Source organism: Chrysochloris asiatica, unplaced genomic scaffold (assembly GCF_000296735.1).
Source record: "Chrysochloris asiatica unplaced genomic scaffold, ChrAsi1.0 scaffold00030, whole genome shotgun sequence".
In the NCBI taxonomy this organism is placed as follows: domain Eukaryota; kingdom Metazoa; phylum Chordata; class Mammalia; order Afrosoricida; family Chrysochloridae; genus Chrysochloris; species Chrysochloris asiatica.
In genome coordinates, this window is record NW_006408548.1 from 3,184,462 (window position 1) to 3,201,451 (window position 16,990).

A 16,990-nucleotide genomic window follows, 5' to 3' on the forward strand; every position below is an offset into this window, starting at 1 on the left:
GCTCCTGGAGCAGTTGAGTGTCCCAGACTAGAAAGCAATAGATTTCTTGCTTCTGCCACAAATTCCTTCAGCTGTGAGCCTTCCAACCTTCTAAATATTCCTTTATATGTGGTTCAGACCATGCCCTGAGCCTGCTTGGTCGGGTATTCTGTGTTGTTGTTGCCAGAGCTCCTTTACTGCACTTCTACCCGATCTGCCATCTTGTTTGTTCCTTTGCAACATATATTTTTAAGGAGCAGAATTCAATTTGTAACATTAGGCAAATATGATATGGAGCTTACAACTCTGTATATAGACAAAATTAAGGGTAAAGTGCTCTGAAGAAGAGATGTTTGAGGGAACAAAGTACATGAATCATATCTCAGAGGGGTAAAGCTGTCTTTTAGGCAGTGGCCTGAAGATTCAAATATTTTCTCCTGGGGATCCTGATCTTGCTTGACACCATAGGGAGTCTGGGATACTAAAGCAGAACCCTGGTTTCTTCCCTAAACATAAAAATAAAGATTTGTAGCTGTAGGAATTCAATTCCAGAGGTTGGTCAAATAGCCATTGTTTGAAAAGCAAAAAAAAAACAACAACAAAAACAATTATGGATTGAGCACTTAAGATTTGTCAGTCACTGTCCTAAGCCATTTTAAACGAACCATTCGATTTAATCGTCATAATAACTCTGTCTATTGTTTGGTTGAACAGCCCTTTCATCCCCATTTTACAGATAAGGAAATCGTGACTCAAAGAAGTGGATGTTGAGGTGCCTAAGGTTACATAGCCAGTGAACTGGTAGAACTGGACTTGAACTCCAAATCTTCCAGGCTTCTAAGTGCAATGTTAATGTGTCGTAAAAATACTGTGTTTAGATACGATTTTCTTTCTAGCATTAACAGCATTGATTGAGTCTGATTGGCAAGCAATCCTCAAATATGAAATGACAGAAATAATTAAGGACGGATTATTTTAGGCTATTACTTTTACAAGGTGTACTAGATAGAGTCTGGACATCACCTTCTGGGTGTAGGGTTCAGACATAGCTTAGTAAATTTTTTATGGGTCTCTTTTCCATTTCTGTATTCTCAAAGCCAACTATACTGGTAAAGTGTTGAATAAATGTTTGTTGAATAAACTACATGCATAGATGGCTCAGTGGTTCATTCAGTCTTTTCAATGCAGAGCATCTCATTCAAAAGATTTATTAAGTGCTGTCCAGTCGGGTCCAACTCATAGCCACCCCTGTACACGGTTTCCGAGGAGCGGCTGGTGGGTTTAAGCCACCTACCTTGAGGTAGTCCAGTGTTTACCCTCAAGTCCTGTCATCATTTAATCGGGGTCCCACAGCTGCTTATGGCTTAGGGGAACCCGCTTTTGATGTTGGACCAAGGATTGAGGAACACGCCACCACCTGAGAATGGAGAAAGCCCAGAAACCTAGAATCGCCTTTGTATGAGCGCAGTGGGCCATTTCCATCCTGACGCTGGAAGAAGCGCCTGTGTAGCTGGGAGACCTGACAGCACAGGAATTCTGCGCCAGCTGCGGGGTTTATTGATCCCATTGAAGGAAGGGATGGAAAGAGCACAGTTCACCTGACACACCCTACTGCAGCCCAAGGCTGCGGGCGGGGCAGCGGGAAAAGCTTCCTCAGAACAGCCAAGCTCAGGCTGCGGCAGAGATCCCCGCCCTATCTTCCGCGCAGGCGCAGCCCCTCCACGCCCGCCAGCCCGTAACGCACGCGCAGTCAGTTCTTGCTCTCTCCGTCAGCGGCTACTGTGTCCTGGGCTCCGCCCCCGTAGGCCCCACCCCGCTCCCGTGAGCCGAGCGCCCCATATCCGGGTTCCCGCCGCCGCCGCTACCGCCGCTGCCGCCGCCTAGCTCCTTTGGCTTTGCCGGGAGTGGTGTGATTCCCGACCAAGATGGCGGCCGTAGGGCGAGCCGGCTCCTACGGTTCCTCTCCGCCGGGATTAGCCTCGACCTACACAGGCGGCCCCTTGACCAACGAGCTAGCATCGGGCAACGGCGGCGCCGCAGCGGGCGACGACGAAGACGGACAGAACCTCTGGTAAGGACCCCACCCCTCCCTGGGTCCCTGCTGTGTTTCGTAGCCCCGCGGACGCCTCGGGATCCCTTGGGATCCCGTGCCCGCTGGAGCTCGGCGCCGGGCCCGGGCCGCTGCGTTCTTAGCAGCCTGCGGCCGGCCGCTCCCGCCCTGTGGTCCCGGGCCCGGACTCAGCGTGCGCTTTCCTCCCCGTTAGGTCCTGCATCCTCAGCGAGGTCTCTACTCGATCACGCTCCAAGCTCCCTGCGGGGAAGAACGTGCTGCTGTTGGGTAAGTGGCCCTCGCATCTACCCATTCCCACCCCTGCGGGGGTCGTAGTCACACCGCCCGCTAGCTCGCATTGTGCAGACGGCCCCGCCCCGCCGCCTGGCCTGGAGCGGACAGATGATAGAGAAGAGGGACTGGGGACCCCTGTCCTGGGATATGCTGGGACCGGTCCTCTTTCTACACCCCTCTCCCTCCCTGGGATGTAGGAGTGCCCTGTCAGCCTCCCCTGGGAAGAACTGGATTTGGTAGCCCATCTTAGGGATTCTAATGGCCTCGGAAAATGTGGACGGCTTTTCTTTCATAACAAAAATTGGTAGCAGGCGGCTCTTTTTCAAACGCTCCAGTGCAAATGGGATGCCATTAATATTTTATAGCTGGCTCTTTGTGTAATTGACAGAGACGCTAGAATTGAGACCTGGTCGTCATGATAAATGTCTTATTTGATTCAGCATTTTCAGATACAAAGTGTTGCAACTGCTTTTTAATCTGTCTCTTACAATACTGAAATTTATTAAGGGCAGTAGAATGTTTTCTAGTTCCATCCCTTCAGCCAAATGGATGTAATCAGGAAAAATGTTTTAATGACTCAGTTCTACTGATTGCCCATATCCCTCCTACTCTTAGGAAGCTGTGTGTTTTTTTCCTTACTGAATCCTTAGTGGGGTAGAGGACAGTGAGGGAGACAATTTTTCAGGTTCACATTCTTACAAGCTTAGATCTGAGCCATTTAGTTGAGAGGGATTTTTCCATATTTAAATGAGAGGTATTGAAATTTAGCTTCTCAGATGGTTAAATTTGAAAATTTGAGTATTAGTGCCTCAGCACTATTTTTGTTCTATAGATGTAAAAACAAGAAAGACAAGTCAAATCTTCTTTGACTGTGTTCACATTTAATAGGAATGTTATGTTTAAGTACAAATAAATTCTGATGAATTGTTGAGAGTCTAGAATCTGATTCTTGTCACTCTAAAGTTGCATGAAGCTGGTTAATAAATTAGATTTACCTTTGTTTTTGATGTGATTGAAAGCATCTAGAGTAGCCTATGATCTTAAATTGCTTGATATCTGTTAACTCAATTTCATTATCTTTAAAGTAGTTATTATATATGTAATAATGCCAAAGTTACAGTTGTGGAGAGAGGATTGAATGAGGTAATGTATTTAAAGTGATTAACAACACTAAATTTTTGTGATAGATTTGTCTTCACTGGAGTAAGAATATTTATGATCAGAACTCTTTAATAAAAATTGAATTAATACTCTCCTTATGTGATATTTATCAGGTAGAGATAAAATTTAGGCTCTAAAGGCAAGTCTAGATAATGTTTTAAATTTACTAATTTGAATTAATCACATCTAATTACCAAGCTGAAATGAAAGTAAGACAATATGATGTCTTTGCAGTGAGTTTTATTTTAAAATAAGACTTAAGATACTGTAACTGTTTTCACTGACTAAAGTGCCATCAACTATTCCTGTGCATTAGATACTACTTAGATGGTTCCCTTTGTAGTAAAACAGTAAATGCAGTTTTGTTGATTTCTTATTCCTAGTTTGCACCGATATTGCACCTTGCTTTTCTGGTATCCATGTTATGAAACTGGATAAGGTGCTCTGGTAGCATAGTGGTTATGAAAGCAAGCCTCAAGGTCAGCAGTTCGAAACTACCAGCTGTTGCGTGGGAGAAAGATGAGGCCTTCTGCTCCTGTAAAGATTGACAGCCTCAGAAACCCTGTATAGGGTCGCTATGAGTTGGAACCGATACCATGACACATCACTACCACCACTACCATGAAGCTGGATGTTCTTAGACAACCCAGACTCCTCCACCCCTCATATTTGTTAAGTGCTGTCGAGTTAGTTCTGACCCATAGCGACCCTGTATAGGGTTTCCGAGAAGCAGCTGGTGAGCTTGAACTGCCAGCCTTGCAGTTCAAACGGCTTTGCAGTCTGGTGCATTAACCCACAGCATCACACTACGACTCATTTAGCAGAGAATAATTTCCTTTTTTATAAGCTTCATACTTCATAAAATTCCATCTTTTTTTTAAGCTTTTATAGTGAATTATGTGATAGTTTACATGAGGGAACATTAGCTCTACATTCATCCTATCATATTTTGTTTCATTGCAATGATTACACTCTCCTGTCCGTGTCATTCCCACCCCCCCCACCCCCTCCGCCCAGCAGACAGCACACAGTCCCTCTCCCCCCCGTGAGTCTAGAGTCCCCAGCTGCTCCTTCTCTCCATGTCATCATCTCTGCCTCCATCTCTGGCATCACTGCTTCTCTGGATAGGACACTCCCTAATGTCAAATTGTATGAGCTTGATATTAAATTTTTTTTGTTTTGGTACTATTGGAATTTTTCATGAAAGTCCTTTGCAGCTTGCAAAGAAGATAGTAACAGATTTTAACATTGATTGCAGAAATATTTCATTTTCTAAAATACCCCGAATTAGCAATATTTTGTCATCACCTTTTATGGCAGCATTCAGTCTTCACTGATGGAGGGAAGAAATTTATAGATTGATTTTGTGGTTGCTTTTGTTATAAGTTTGAGAGTGTCAGGTAGGAAGATGCTTGGCTCCAGTAAGTCTTGTGAATTATGGTGGTCTCTGAGATTCATTTATTTGCAGATAAAGGAATTTGTGTTTTAATGTTACATATTTAAAAAGCAAATCTCTATAATAAGCCCTTGTGTGTCCGGAAGCAGCTTAAAATAGGAATGATGTAGGCCTATCGTCTCCCTACACAAATTGCAGGTTAACTTGCTACATGATCTCCCTTCCCATTCGTATGGAGAAAAGGGGTCAGGACTAGGAATGCATGTGTAGCGTAGGAGCCATTCTCAAAGCATTTTAATGAAATTCTCATTTTGCCTGGCCACTTCCCTCCATAATCTGAGAGGTAGATATTAGCACCAATTTATAGATGAGGTCATGAGTTAAAGAGACCTGTTAGTGAGTTTTCCAAGATCAGGCTGTAAGTGGTCTGGTTTTCTGTGCCTGTGGCGTAGCTTTCTAACTTAGAAGTTCCTGCAAGGGAGAATTCCAGATACAAAAGTATTATTACTGCATAACTTTTCAAAGGCTATCTTTGAGCAAAATTAAATTGAATCTTTTTAAAGGAAAATGCAATATTGAACTGTGGAGTATACCTTATTGAGAGACAGTACTGCGATCCCGTTTGCTTAAGCAATCATTGAATCTGCCTGGCCCTGATTTTGTGATACCTAGAAAGTCTATAACATTAGTGCTTAATTTTTCTCTTTCCTGAACGAGTTTGAGAATGGGCTTTAGTAAAGTTTGTTTTTTAATGTTAAAGTTACGGCTGCTGCTTGTGCCTATGTTTTAAATAGGGTTTCGCTTGTTATATATTGCCCTTTAAACATTTTTTTCTCTATCCTTTCCAGGCAGACCCTGGGTTATGAACATCCAACTTATGTTTTATGTACAACCCATAGTTATGAACCAACCTCTGGAGAGCCTGTTGTATTAAAAATTCTAGGTACATGCAATGGTTCATAACAACAGATGGACACTGTAAGGTTGGTGGTTCAAGCTCACCAGCTGCTCCTTGGAAACCCTGTACAGGGTTGCTATGGGTCGGAATCGACTCGATGGCACTTAACAACAACAACAAGACAAACTGGCTAACTAACGTTAGATACACACCAGACTTCAATGTACAAATTTGACTTAAAGATAGATTTAGGCATGGAACTCATCCTTAATCTGGGGACTGCTTGTATATTTATGGAGCCCCTGAGTGGTACAAAATGATTAACATGTTTGGCTGCCAACTGGCAGGTTATAAATTTAAGTCCATCCTGAGGTACCTTAGAAGCAAAACCTCTAGGTGTAATTCCACAAAGTCCTCCACTGAAAAAACCCCATGGAGCACAGTTCTACTTTCACATATGCAGGGACTTAAATGAACTTTTAGTTCATTCATGAGGTTGCCATGAGTCAGAACTGACAACAACTGGTTTTATATTTAATCAGTTTTTACTACAATGATTATATCTTAATAGCTGCTTTTTAGGGCAATTTCTTCATATTTCAATTACTTTCATATGTTTTAATAAGAAAATTCCCTAAGGAAAATAATGATAACATATTATCTAACATTTCTAAGCGGGAGAAAGGTGAAGATTTTTGCTCCCATAAAGTAAAGACTCACAGCCTAGAAACTCAATACAGGGTTGTTACGAGTCAGAAGCAGCTTGATGGCACTTAACAACAACGAATTTATAGAGTACTTACATGCACCAGCCATGTACCAGATCAGGAAATAGATACAGCTGTTAAATAAAAAAATTGCCCAAGGGTTACACAGCTAGAAAGAAGCAAAGTCAGGATTCAAAGTTGTACAGCCATATAGTGGAGTGTCTCCTTAAAAGAAGAGTTTTCTTAGTAGGAAAAGTAAGAGGATGCTTTATAGTTACTAACTAACACATTTAATTCTCCCAAGCATATGTGTCAGTACCAAAAAGAAAAACAAACAAAAAGCCTTCATCAATTTAGATAGTTGATATCATTATTTAATGAGATAGATTGGTAATTGTCTCCCTAAGCACAGTTTTTGCCTCTTAGAACATCAGTATAACTTTCTGAATTGGTCATTGTGGACTAAGGAAAAGTAGTATACTTTTCTGCTGACCTGAAGGTTGGTGGTTTCTCTCTCTTATGCACACACAAACACAGGACACTATGGAAGAAAGGCCAGGAGATTTGCTTCTGTAAAGATTACAGCAAAGAAAGCATTATGAAGCACCTCTCTTTTGTAACACACAAGGTCTCCATGAGTCAGAATCAACTCAGTGGCATTGGGTTTTGTGGGTTCTTTTGGTAAGTCATTTGCCTTGTCTTTCCTGTCTGTAAATTAAACTACTTGGACTTAGTGATCTTTGAAGTCTTGTTTGAGCTGACAGTCTGTAAATTTTTATGTCATTCTAAAACTTGTGAATTATTAGACAGTTTTGAAGACACATCGCAACTGGAGTAAAACTGATAAAATGTATTCTTATAGGTATAGACTGATTTCAGCCAGAGAAGAAGTCTAGTCTCTGTATTGCTTGTTCCCAGGGGAGTGTGCAACTAAAAAAGTCCTTCAAATTACTGAGCATAATTTGGGAATAGATTTAAAATAGTCTTCTTTCTTACTCAGGGATAAACTAGCCTCTGTTATGCTTGAATTATTGTGTGTAGAAAAACTCAAGATACACTCAGTAGAACTACAGTTCTGTATAGAGAAGTAATAACTTCTATAACTAGAAGGTGCATAGTTTTCTATGTGAGGGATGACTTTAAAACTAATAAGATTATTCAGTGTGAAACTATTAATCTTGTAATGAGCTGGGATAAAAGGTTCCGTGACTTGTGGGAAATACAGAATTTTGCAAGTTGAAGTATGTTAGTACTATTTTCTGGCAGGATTCGTTGTAGGAAAATACAAAGAATCAGTTGTTACCACACACATTAAAAGCCGGGACCTACGTAAGGTGGAAACCTATTGTTGTTACGTGACATGTAGTCGGTTCCAACTCATAGCGACCCTGTGCAGGGTTTACGTGGCTGTAAATCTTTACAGGAGCAGAAAGCCTCATCTTTCTCATGCAGAACAGCTGGTAGTTTCGAACTGCTGACCTTGTGGCTCGCAGCCCGATTCGTAACCACTACGCTACCAGAGCCCCTTTAGACAAGGAAAACTAAAATATTTTAAACTAATAGTGACAGAAAAGTGCTAACATTTTACCCTTTCAAAGGCAGAAAGACAGACCAGGAAAATTAAGGCAGTTCTACTGAATTTTGGCCCTTGCAGGTTTACTGTATATCACATTGGCAGTTTTCAAAGGGTTAATATGTGTGGCGCTGTGGGTTACTGTGCTGGACTGCAAAGTTGATTTGAACTGTAAGATCAGCAGTTTACGCTTACCAATGCAGGGTTGCTAGGGGTCAGAGCCAACTCTACGGCTCTTAGCAACAACAACAGCATTGTAAAATTGGAGTCCTTATGTGGTACTGTGGGGTAAAGTACTGCACCATGAGGTCAGTTTGAACTGTAGGGTTGGTGGTTCAAACTCAACACCACTGCTCAAAAACCCTGTACTCTGCAGGAGAAAGATGAGGCTGTCTACCCCTATGAAGATTTTCTGTCTCAGAAACCCAAGATGCAAATCTGTTGTTGTTGAGTGCTGTCGAGTTGGTTCTGACTCAGTGACTCCATATAGGGTTTCCAAGGAGTGGCTAGTGAGCTTGAGTTGTTGGCCTTGCAGTTCAAGCTGACCTTGCAGTCCGGTGCATTAATTAACTCAGCACCACAGGACTCCCAGGTCTCCTCTGTCCTATATGGTTGCTATGAGTTGGTATTAATCTCACAGCAGCGGGTTTTGTATTTTGGGGGAAGGTTTATTATATGTTACTACTAAAAATATACCGAACATAGAATTCTTTGATAGTCAAATGGTATCTTGTAATCATCCAAGGTCAGCAAACTACTTTTTTGGAAAGGGCCAAGATCAGATACTAGAGTATCTTTTTTTACTGCATGTATCAACTCTACCCTTGTAGTTCCAAAACAGTCATGTACAATATATAAATGAATAATGATGTTTCGGTAAAACTTTATTTGTAAAATAGGTGACACCTCAGAATCGGCTTGTGTGATGAAGTTTGTGGACCCCTGTCTTAGCTTATTATGGGCATCAATATTATTGATAAGCACAGATGCTAGTTTATAGAGATTTCTGGTTTGTGGAATTTAGTGTTTGGCACATGATAGGCACTAAGTAAGTAAAAGTTGGATGAATGATAACCAGCTTTTAGTCTTTAAGGGCTGTGTTGTACTTAAAGTGTCAAGTAGAGATCAGTGTGAAGGTGGGTTTAAGAAGTGTAAAAGAAAAGGTTATAATATTTTCCTCAGTGTAGCTGTCAGAAACAGAAAACAAAACTGCAAGTACCATAGGTTAGGTCAGTAAAGTGATAATTCAGCTCATGTGAGGTTCACATAAGAAAGAATGTCAGCAAATGCATTCTGAAAATGTAAAACAGAAAGGAACCTAGAATCAGGCAAGAGAAAGGACCCATGTTCTGCATGGGACTCTGTCACTAGTAAGTGACCGTGGACTACTATTTTTTGGTCGTATTTTCTTATTTATAAAATCGGGGCGTGACAGTTAAACAGATTACTTCTTTTTATTCATTTGTTTGTTCATCAAATATTTATTAGAAGCGTGCTGTGCATAAAATCTGTGCTACGTCAATATGGAGAAAACAGGGATCATTAAGACCTCTAGTAACTGTTCTCTCTTATAAACCCCTATGGGGAAGGGATTCAAAGAAATACAAATAAGTTGCATCAGATTTTGTGCAAAAGTTGATATCTGAGTAGAATTTTGCTAGGTAAGGTGAGGATAAGGATACTGGGCTGAGGGAACGTGTTGCAGTAACTAAAACCTGGTGAAAAGAACCTAAAACTCAATGAAAGGGGCCTAACCCTGGTAAAAAGGACCAAGGTGATAGAAGAAGCCATGACCTAGAGGCTCAAGATCTGTGAGTCAGCCTTTTCCCTGCCATTGGATACTGTGGGATTGATGGCAAATGTAACCTCATGGGATTAAAAGAACTAAAAGAAATGATGTCTAAATGCTTTCTTAAAATTGGAAAGAATTTAAATTATCAAAGTAATTTTTAATTACTTTCTTGCCACAGAGGAGAAAAACATAAAGAAATGAATGAGGATAAAAAAGTAAAAATAACACAGGAACCCACCACCTACAGATAATGGGTATTCATTTTTCAGACGTTTTCTGTGCGTATGAGGGGGCTTCAGAAAGTTTATAGGAAAATGGAGTTGAAAGATAATGGAATATTTCTGTGAACCTTTTGATGCTGCTTGTACATTTGTTTTTCAAAAGAAAAATAGTCTCAAACACTGTGCTATTTTGTAATTTTTTTATTTTTTTATTTCATGTATCAGGACTTTTTCTCCATGGTAATAGAAATTCATATTTATTGACTAAATAATATATATGAGCTTATCAGAGTGATAGTTTATTGAAAGACTGATTTATTGTTTTTTGCTTTTCCAGTATTCAGGAAAATTTCTAAAAGTTGAATTTCTAGTTCAAAAGCATATAAATTTTTGGATATATTCCTCCAATGTCTGTCATTTAAGGAGCTCTGGTAGCTTAGTGGGTTACGTATTAGACTGCTGATCTCAAGGTCAGCGGTTTGAATCCACGAGCTGCTCTGTTGAAGAAAGATACCACTTTCTGCTCCTGTAAGGATTTATAGCCTCAGAAACCCTATACGGGGTCACTATGAGTTGAAACTGACTTGATGGCGCACCACCACCTGTCAATTTGTTATAGTGTGATGGCTGCTAGTTTCTATGTCAGTAGCTTTGCCACTGGAATTTCAAGCAGGGTGGACAGATCTCAGCAGAGCTAGATTTAAGACAAGAAAGAACTGGCAATTTTCTGAAAACGATCCAGTGAAACCCTATAGGTCACAGTAGAATGTAGTCTAATGTAATGTGTGAAGATAAGTCTCCTACATTGGAAGGCACTACATAATGGCTTCAATAATAGACTCAGGCATACCAGTGGTCATGAAAATAGCACAGGACTAGGCAATATTTTGGAGCCCTGGTGTGGCGCTGTGGGCTAACGCGCCAGACTGCAAAGCTGTTTGAACTGCAAGGTTGGTGGTTCAAGCTCACCAGCTGCTCCTTGGAAACCCTATTATACAGGGTCGTTATAGGTTGGAATCAACTCAACGGCACTTAACAGCAACAACAAGGTAATATTTTGTTCTGTTATACATAAGGTCACCATAATTCAGCTGGTCACTAAACAACTACAACATGTATTTCTGGTCTTCAAGAGAAGTATCATTTTATATTCTAAGTATCAGTATATAAGAGTATTTGTTTGTCTGGCACCAGTACCATTATTAAGTATTGGTCTCTCTAATTTTTGCTTATATGTTAAGTTAAAAACTGCAATCTTAATTTAATGACAATTTAACTGTAGAATATGCACCTTATTTTTTGTTAAGAAACATTGCTTTGGTATGCTTTGGATCTCTAAGAACATAGATATGGTTGTTGTTGTTCAGTGCCGTTGAGTTTGGTTCCAACTCATAGTGACCCTGTATAAGGTTTCTAAGGAGCGGCTGGTGATTTTGAACCGCTGTACTTATGACTCAAACTGACGTTGTTGTCCAGTGCTTTATTCCACAGTACCATACCTGGACCAGGACTCCTGTGCTCATTAGGTAACAAGCATGTTATTATTTTACAGGTGAGAGTTTTGAGCTCCAGGTTGCACTACTTATATTTAACTAGGATTCACATTAGCTATGTCGTATTCCAAAGGGCCTGATCTTTCCACTGTGTAGCACTCCTTGACAATCTGGATAGATACAGTCTTAAGCAAGCATATATGAACATTTATTTATAATCATCAGGGTACCGCTGCTGCTGGTAGTTGACAGCCTCTCCTTACTTTTGTGCGCTGAGCTGAGGTGGGGAGGCAACCAAAAATTCCCTTTCCCAGACTTCTAGATGATGTACAAGAGGTCATGCAGGAGATTTGAGCCTAAAAATAGTTCCAGTGAAGAACCCTCATGTCTCTTATTACCAAAGCTTTCAGATAAAATAGGATGATTTAGTTTATATCATACAAGAACAATTAAAAATTGTAAGCTTTACCATGTTGAGTTTTTGTTTGGATGAGGCAGGGACGTGGCAAGCTGGAATCCCCCTTGCCCTGTTTATAGGTGCTATGGACCCTAATGTAACCAAGATGTGGTATAGAAATATAAACCCGTTTTAATGGGAAGCAGGTATTAGACACATAAACTTGTGTAAAGCAAGAGTACATTGCTTTGACCTACACATCTATACAAGAAACTTGAAGATAGAAGAGGAGCGAGTACTTACTGTTCCTTCATTTTACCTGTTGCCATTCCTACTAATTGAAAGCTAGGTGGAGAAGACTAGAGGCTGCTGCAGGAGCAGGAAGGGAGCACTGGCATAGTGTGTCTGGAAACACTGACTCTGGATTCAAATCCTGGCCTTTCTACAAGTTGTATCATTTATAAGATAATACTGTTCACCTTTTAGTATTACTGTGAGGACTAGATGAGATGTTTGTAAAATACTTATAACAATGACATACATTGAGAATGCTTATGAAAGCATTAAAACAGCTATTATGTGTAGTTGGACTCCTGGTATGGTGCTGTACGATCAGCATTGAACTGTGAACCACAGATTGGCAGCTCAAACTCAACCTGTCGTACCTCGGAAACCCTATTCAGGGTTGCTATGATTCGGAACCTACTCAGTGATACTTAGCATCAACAATTATGTATATTTAGGTATTTTGATTTTCATATGATTTATGTTTTTAAAACAAAATGCTAATTACATTGTTATTTTATGGACATTACTGATTTGTTGATTTAGAAATTCATTGAAGTTTTTTTAGTAACATTTTATTAGACTTTAGGTGAAAATGTATATAACAGAGTCGTTTTAGATTCACTAGTTTGTACATAACCTGTTCTTTGAAATTGATTATGATCCCCATAGTGTGTCTGCATGCTCCCCATTTCCGTTGGTCTCGTTCCCTTGTACTTCCCTATCTTCTCATCCTCACTTTTGAGCAGATGCTGCCTTTTTGGTCTATCACGTTTATTTTTCCTGAGTGGTGGTGTTTATGTTATTATTTGACTGAAAGATGGTTTTAGGGAGTGACTTCAGATTCAAGTTAGAGGATTGTCTTGTAACAATAATCATGGGGGTTCCTCAAGTCTCCATTAGATCAGTAAATGGTCTTTTTTATTATTTTGAAATTAGTTCTGTATTTTTCACCCACTTTAACTGGGACCTTCCTTAGTATTCCTGGTCAGAGTGGTCAGTAGCAATAGACGTTGCTTGATTTCTTGACTGCTGCATCCATGGGTGTTGCTTGTGGATCCAAGTGAAATGAAGTTTTTGATAACTTCAGTTTTTCTTCCGTTTATCATGATGTTACTTATTGATCCAGCTACAAGTCCTGGTGTGGCGCTGTGGGCTTATGCGTCAGACTGAAAAGTTGTTTGTACTGCAATGTTGTTGGTGCTTCAAGCTCACCAGCTGCTCCTTGGAAACCCTTATACAGCATCGCTATGAGTCGGAAGCGACTTGACAGCACTTAACAAATCCATATTGAAGGTGCTTTTACATTCCATACTCCGCTTTACTAATGGATATTTGCAGTTCAGCAACTCTACTTTGAAGAGGAAGTTCTTCTCCATTTGTATTTTGCGTGCCTTCCAGCATGAGGAGCTCATCTTCCTGCATGATATCTGCTGTTACCGATGAGGCTTTCATTGGCTATTCTTTGTTCAAAAGTAGATCACCAGGCCCTTCTTCCTAGTTTGCTTTAGTCTAGAAAACTTCACTGAGGTCTCTACGCTATGGGTGACCCTAGTGGCATTTGAAATACTGGTGGCATCGCTTCCAGTATCACAGCAACATGCAAGTCACAGCAGACAAGTAGTAGACATGAAAATGAATTTACTGTAATAATTTTTGATGTAATATAATTTTTTTTGGTTTAATTTTAAAACACCTTTAAGGTTTGCCCTCGTTAAGAACCATGTTGTTGTTGTTGTCATGTGCCGTGGAGTTGATTCCGACTCATAGTGACCCTGTACAGGGTTTCCGAGGCTATAAATCTTTACAGGAGCAGAAAGCCTCATCTTTCTCCCATAGAGCAGCTGGTAATTTCGAACTGCTGACCCTGAGGTTTGCAGCCCAATTCGTAACCACTACGCTACCAGAGCTCCTTTTAGATAAAATGTTTAGAGATAATTTAAACATCATCACCTAAAGGGTTGTTTACTTTATAGAAGGGCTTTCATCTCTGTTTAAACAGTAACTCTGTACTTGTATGAGTGTGTGCTTACAGATCATTAACTGTTTGGCTGAAGGCTTATAGGTGGTGTGTGTGTTTCACTGCCATCCAAAGGCCAAGGAGCTGAAGATTAAACTTTCTTAAAGTTTATAGAAGACAGGTAGATGAATTTTTTTCAGCATTGTTTGAAACCACAAACAATTGCTTTACTTGCCACTTTAAAGATAATAATATTAATTGCATAGGCTGAAGCATTTATGTAATTAATTTCCATTTGTTTTATTTTACTGAAACTATTAGCTTCTCTGTTGTTTTAATGCTTTGGCCATTACAAATGATTTTTAAATGACTGTCAATGCCAAAAGGATCCCTGGTAGTGTAGTGGGTTACGAGTTGGGCTACAAATCACAGGTCAGCAGTTCCAATCTACCAGCATCTCTGCAAGAGAAAGATGTGGCTTTCATCTCCCATAAAGATTTACAGCCTCAGAAACCCTATACAGGGTCATGATGAGCCAGAGGTTAGGCATCCAGAATTTAAATATTTTTATCCTTTGAATTGTACTATAGACTAATGACAGAGGGTCCTTGATGGACCTTTTAATATTCTTAAACACAGTTCAGCTTTCCTGTCACACGCTGAAAGACCGATAATAACTTGATCTAATGATTGGAAAACATATTCTTAAGTTTAGTGAAGGTGGCATGTGTTACGAGCTTCCACTGTTAATTGATCTATTATTAATGAGAAATGGCTGCTTGAATTTTATAGATTAAAGTAATGAATTATGGGATAGGTCTCTTGTGATTCAAGGGTGAATCATTGTTACCAGGACTGATTGTGAAGGTTGTAAATGTAAAAGTGGGCATTTTGTGGCAAGGAGGAGAGTGATTGACTATGCAGGCAGGGAGCGGAGGTCCCTGGAACCATGAAGGGAGAAGAGCGGCACCCTATCCAGAGAGGCAGCGGTCCCCGAGATGGAGGCAGAGGACTCAGGACCCAGGGAGGAAGAGGGGCTGTGTGCTGATGACAGGGTGGGGGGTGGGGGGAGCAGGCTTATAGGATGCACCCTTTCGTTGATTGGTGATGTGTGGAGGGGATTGTAACCATGGCAATGAAACACTATACGATAAGATGACTGTAAAACTAATGTTCTCCCATGTACACTGTCACATAATTCACAATAAAACTTGAAAAAAAGAAAATAATGAGTTATGTGGATGTTGTTGTTAGATGCTGTGGAGTTAATTCCAATTCATGGCAACCCTGTATAGGATTTCTGAGGTGCAGCTGGTGGTTTTGAACCACTGACCCTGTGGTTTTCAGTCCAGTGCTTATGCTATAGCACCACACCTGGAGTTCAGAACAAGCAGTTATAGGGGAGGTATTATTATGAAGATAGAGACTGGCTTGACTAAGAAATGAATGTTGTTTAAGGATCTTTTTATGCAGACATGATTTCTGTTTTTTTGGTGAACAAGCTGGGACAATACCTGTTAGACAAGCATAGGACCTTATCTTGTCAGTAATCTTTGGACAACACAAGGTCTTAAATCCTGCTCACTGTTAAAGGCACATGTTCAAAGAGTATTTATTGAATGAAATGGCAAATGTGACCGTGTACAGTCTGCTGGAAGAAACAGACAAATAGCTGACAAAATGCCTTCTCCTTTGGAGTGTTGTTGGGAGCGCAAAGTAGAAGTAGCTTAACTAGACTTGTGGAGTTGAAAGCATCCTGCTGTTGTTGTTCTATGCCATGGAGTTGTTTCTGACTCATAGCGACCCTGTACAGGGTTTCTGAGGCTGTAAATCTTTACGGGAGCAGAAAGCCTTATCTTTCTCCCGCAAAACAGCTGGTAGTTTCAAACTGCTGACCTTGTGGTTCACAGCCCAATTTGTAACCACTGCGCTACCAAAGCATCCTAGAGGAAATGGAATTGAAGCCAGAATGGCTAAGCTAGGGTTCTCCCAGCGGAGGTAGGGGAATGGAGCATGATGCTGATAGAATTATATGATTCAGTTGTGAGTGAGTGTTAACAGAGTATTTGTGATTATAAAAACATAAAATGAGCCATCTCAGAAGCAGAGAGGAGAGAATCTTACTGCCATCAGAGAAGAGCCAGCAGTGGAACATGTCTTTTAAATACTGAGATCCCTGTGTATTGAACCTTCTTGACCTAGGATCAGAAAGCTACAACACCAAAGGAGTAGCAGCAGGCGAATTAAGAGACAAAGCACAGACAGAAGTGGGCTTTCCAGCCCACAGAGCAAGCAAAGTTGAGTACCTTTTGAAAGGAAACTGACTTCTGGAGTAGGATGTCTTCAGGCACGTAATTGGGGAGCTAGAGATGAGTGTCTTCAGACTGAAGCTTAATGTTGTTATCAGGTGCCATTGAGTTGGAACTGACTCATAGCGACCCCATGCTCAGCAGAAAGAAACAATGTCCGATCCTGGGCCAACCTCACTACTGTCGCCACACTTGATGCCATCAATGATGCCACCTGGCTGATCCATCTCCTTGGGGGTCTTACTTTTTTTTTCTGAGCCTCCATTTTACCCAGCATGACATCCTTCTCCAGTGACTGTTCCTTCCTGACAATATGTCCAAAGTAGCCATCCTGGCCTCTAAGGAGCACTCTAGCTGCACTTCTTCTAAAACACATCTATGGGTTCTTTTGGCTGTCCATGGCACTTTCAGTATTCTCCTCCAACACCACAACTCAAAGGCATCAATTCTTCTACGATCTTCCTTATTCACTGTC

General features: G+C 40.7%; 1 protein-coding gene across 2 annotated transcripts in view; it reads left to right on the top strand.

Moving 5' to 3' along the window:
* Positions 1-1,800: 1,800 nt before the first annotated feature.
* Positions 1,801-16,990, top strand: part of DYNC1LI1 (dynein, cytoplasmic 1, light intermediate chain 1) — a 72,075-nt gene continuing 56,885 nt past the window's right edge. Inside the window, exons 1-2 of one of the 2 annotated variants that reach the window (XM_006851587.1) lie at positions 1,801-2,050; positions 2,244-2,317. In XM_006851587.1, the coding sequence (XP_006851649.1) occupies positions 1,905-2,050; positions 2,244-2,317 (220 nt within the window). In that variant the 5' untranslated portion in view covers positions 1,801-1,904. The remainder of the gene's footprint in view (positions 2,051-2,243; positions 2,318-16,990) is intronic. The other variant, XM_006851588.1, reaches the window with a different exon arrangement.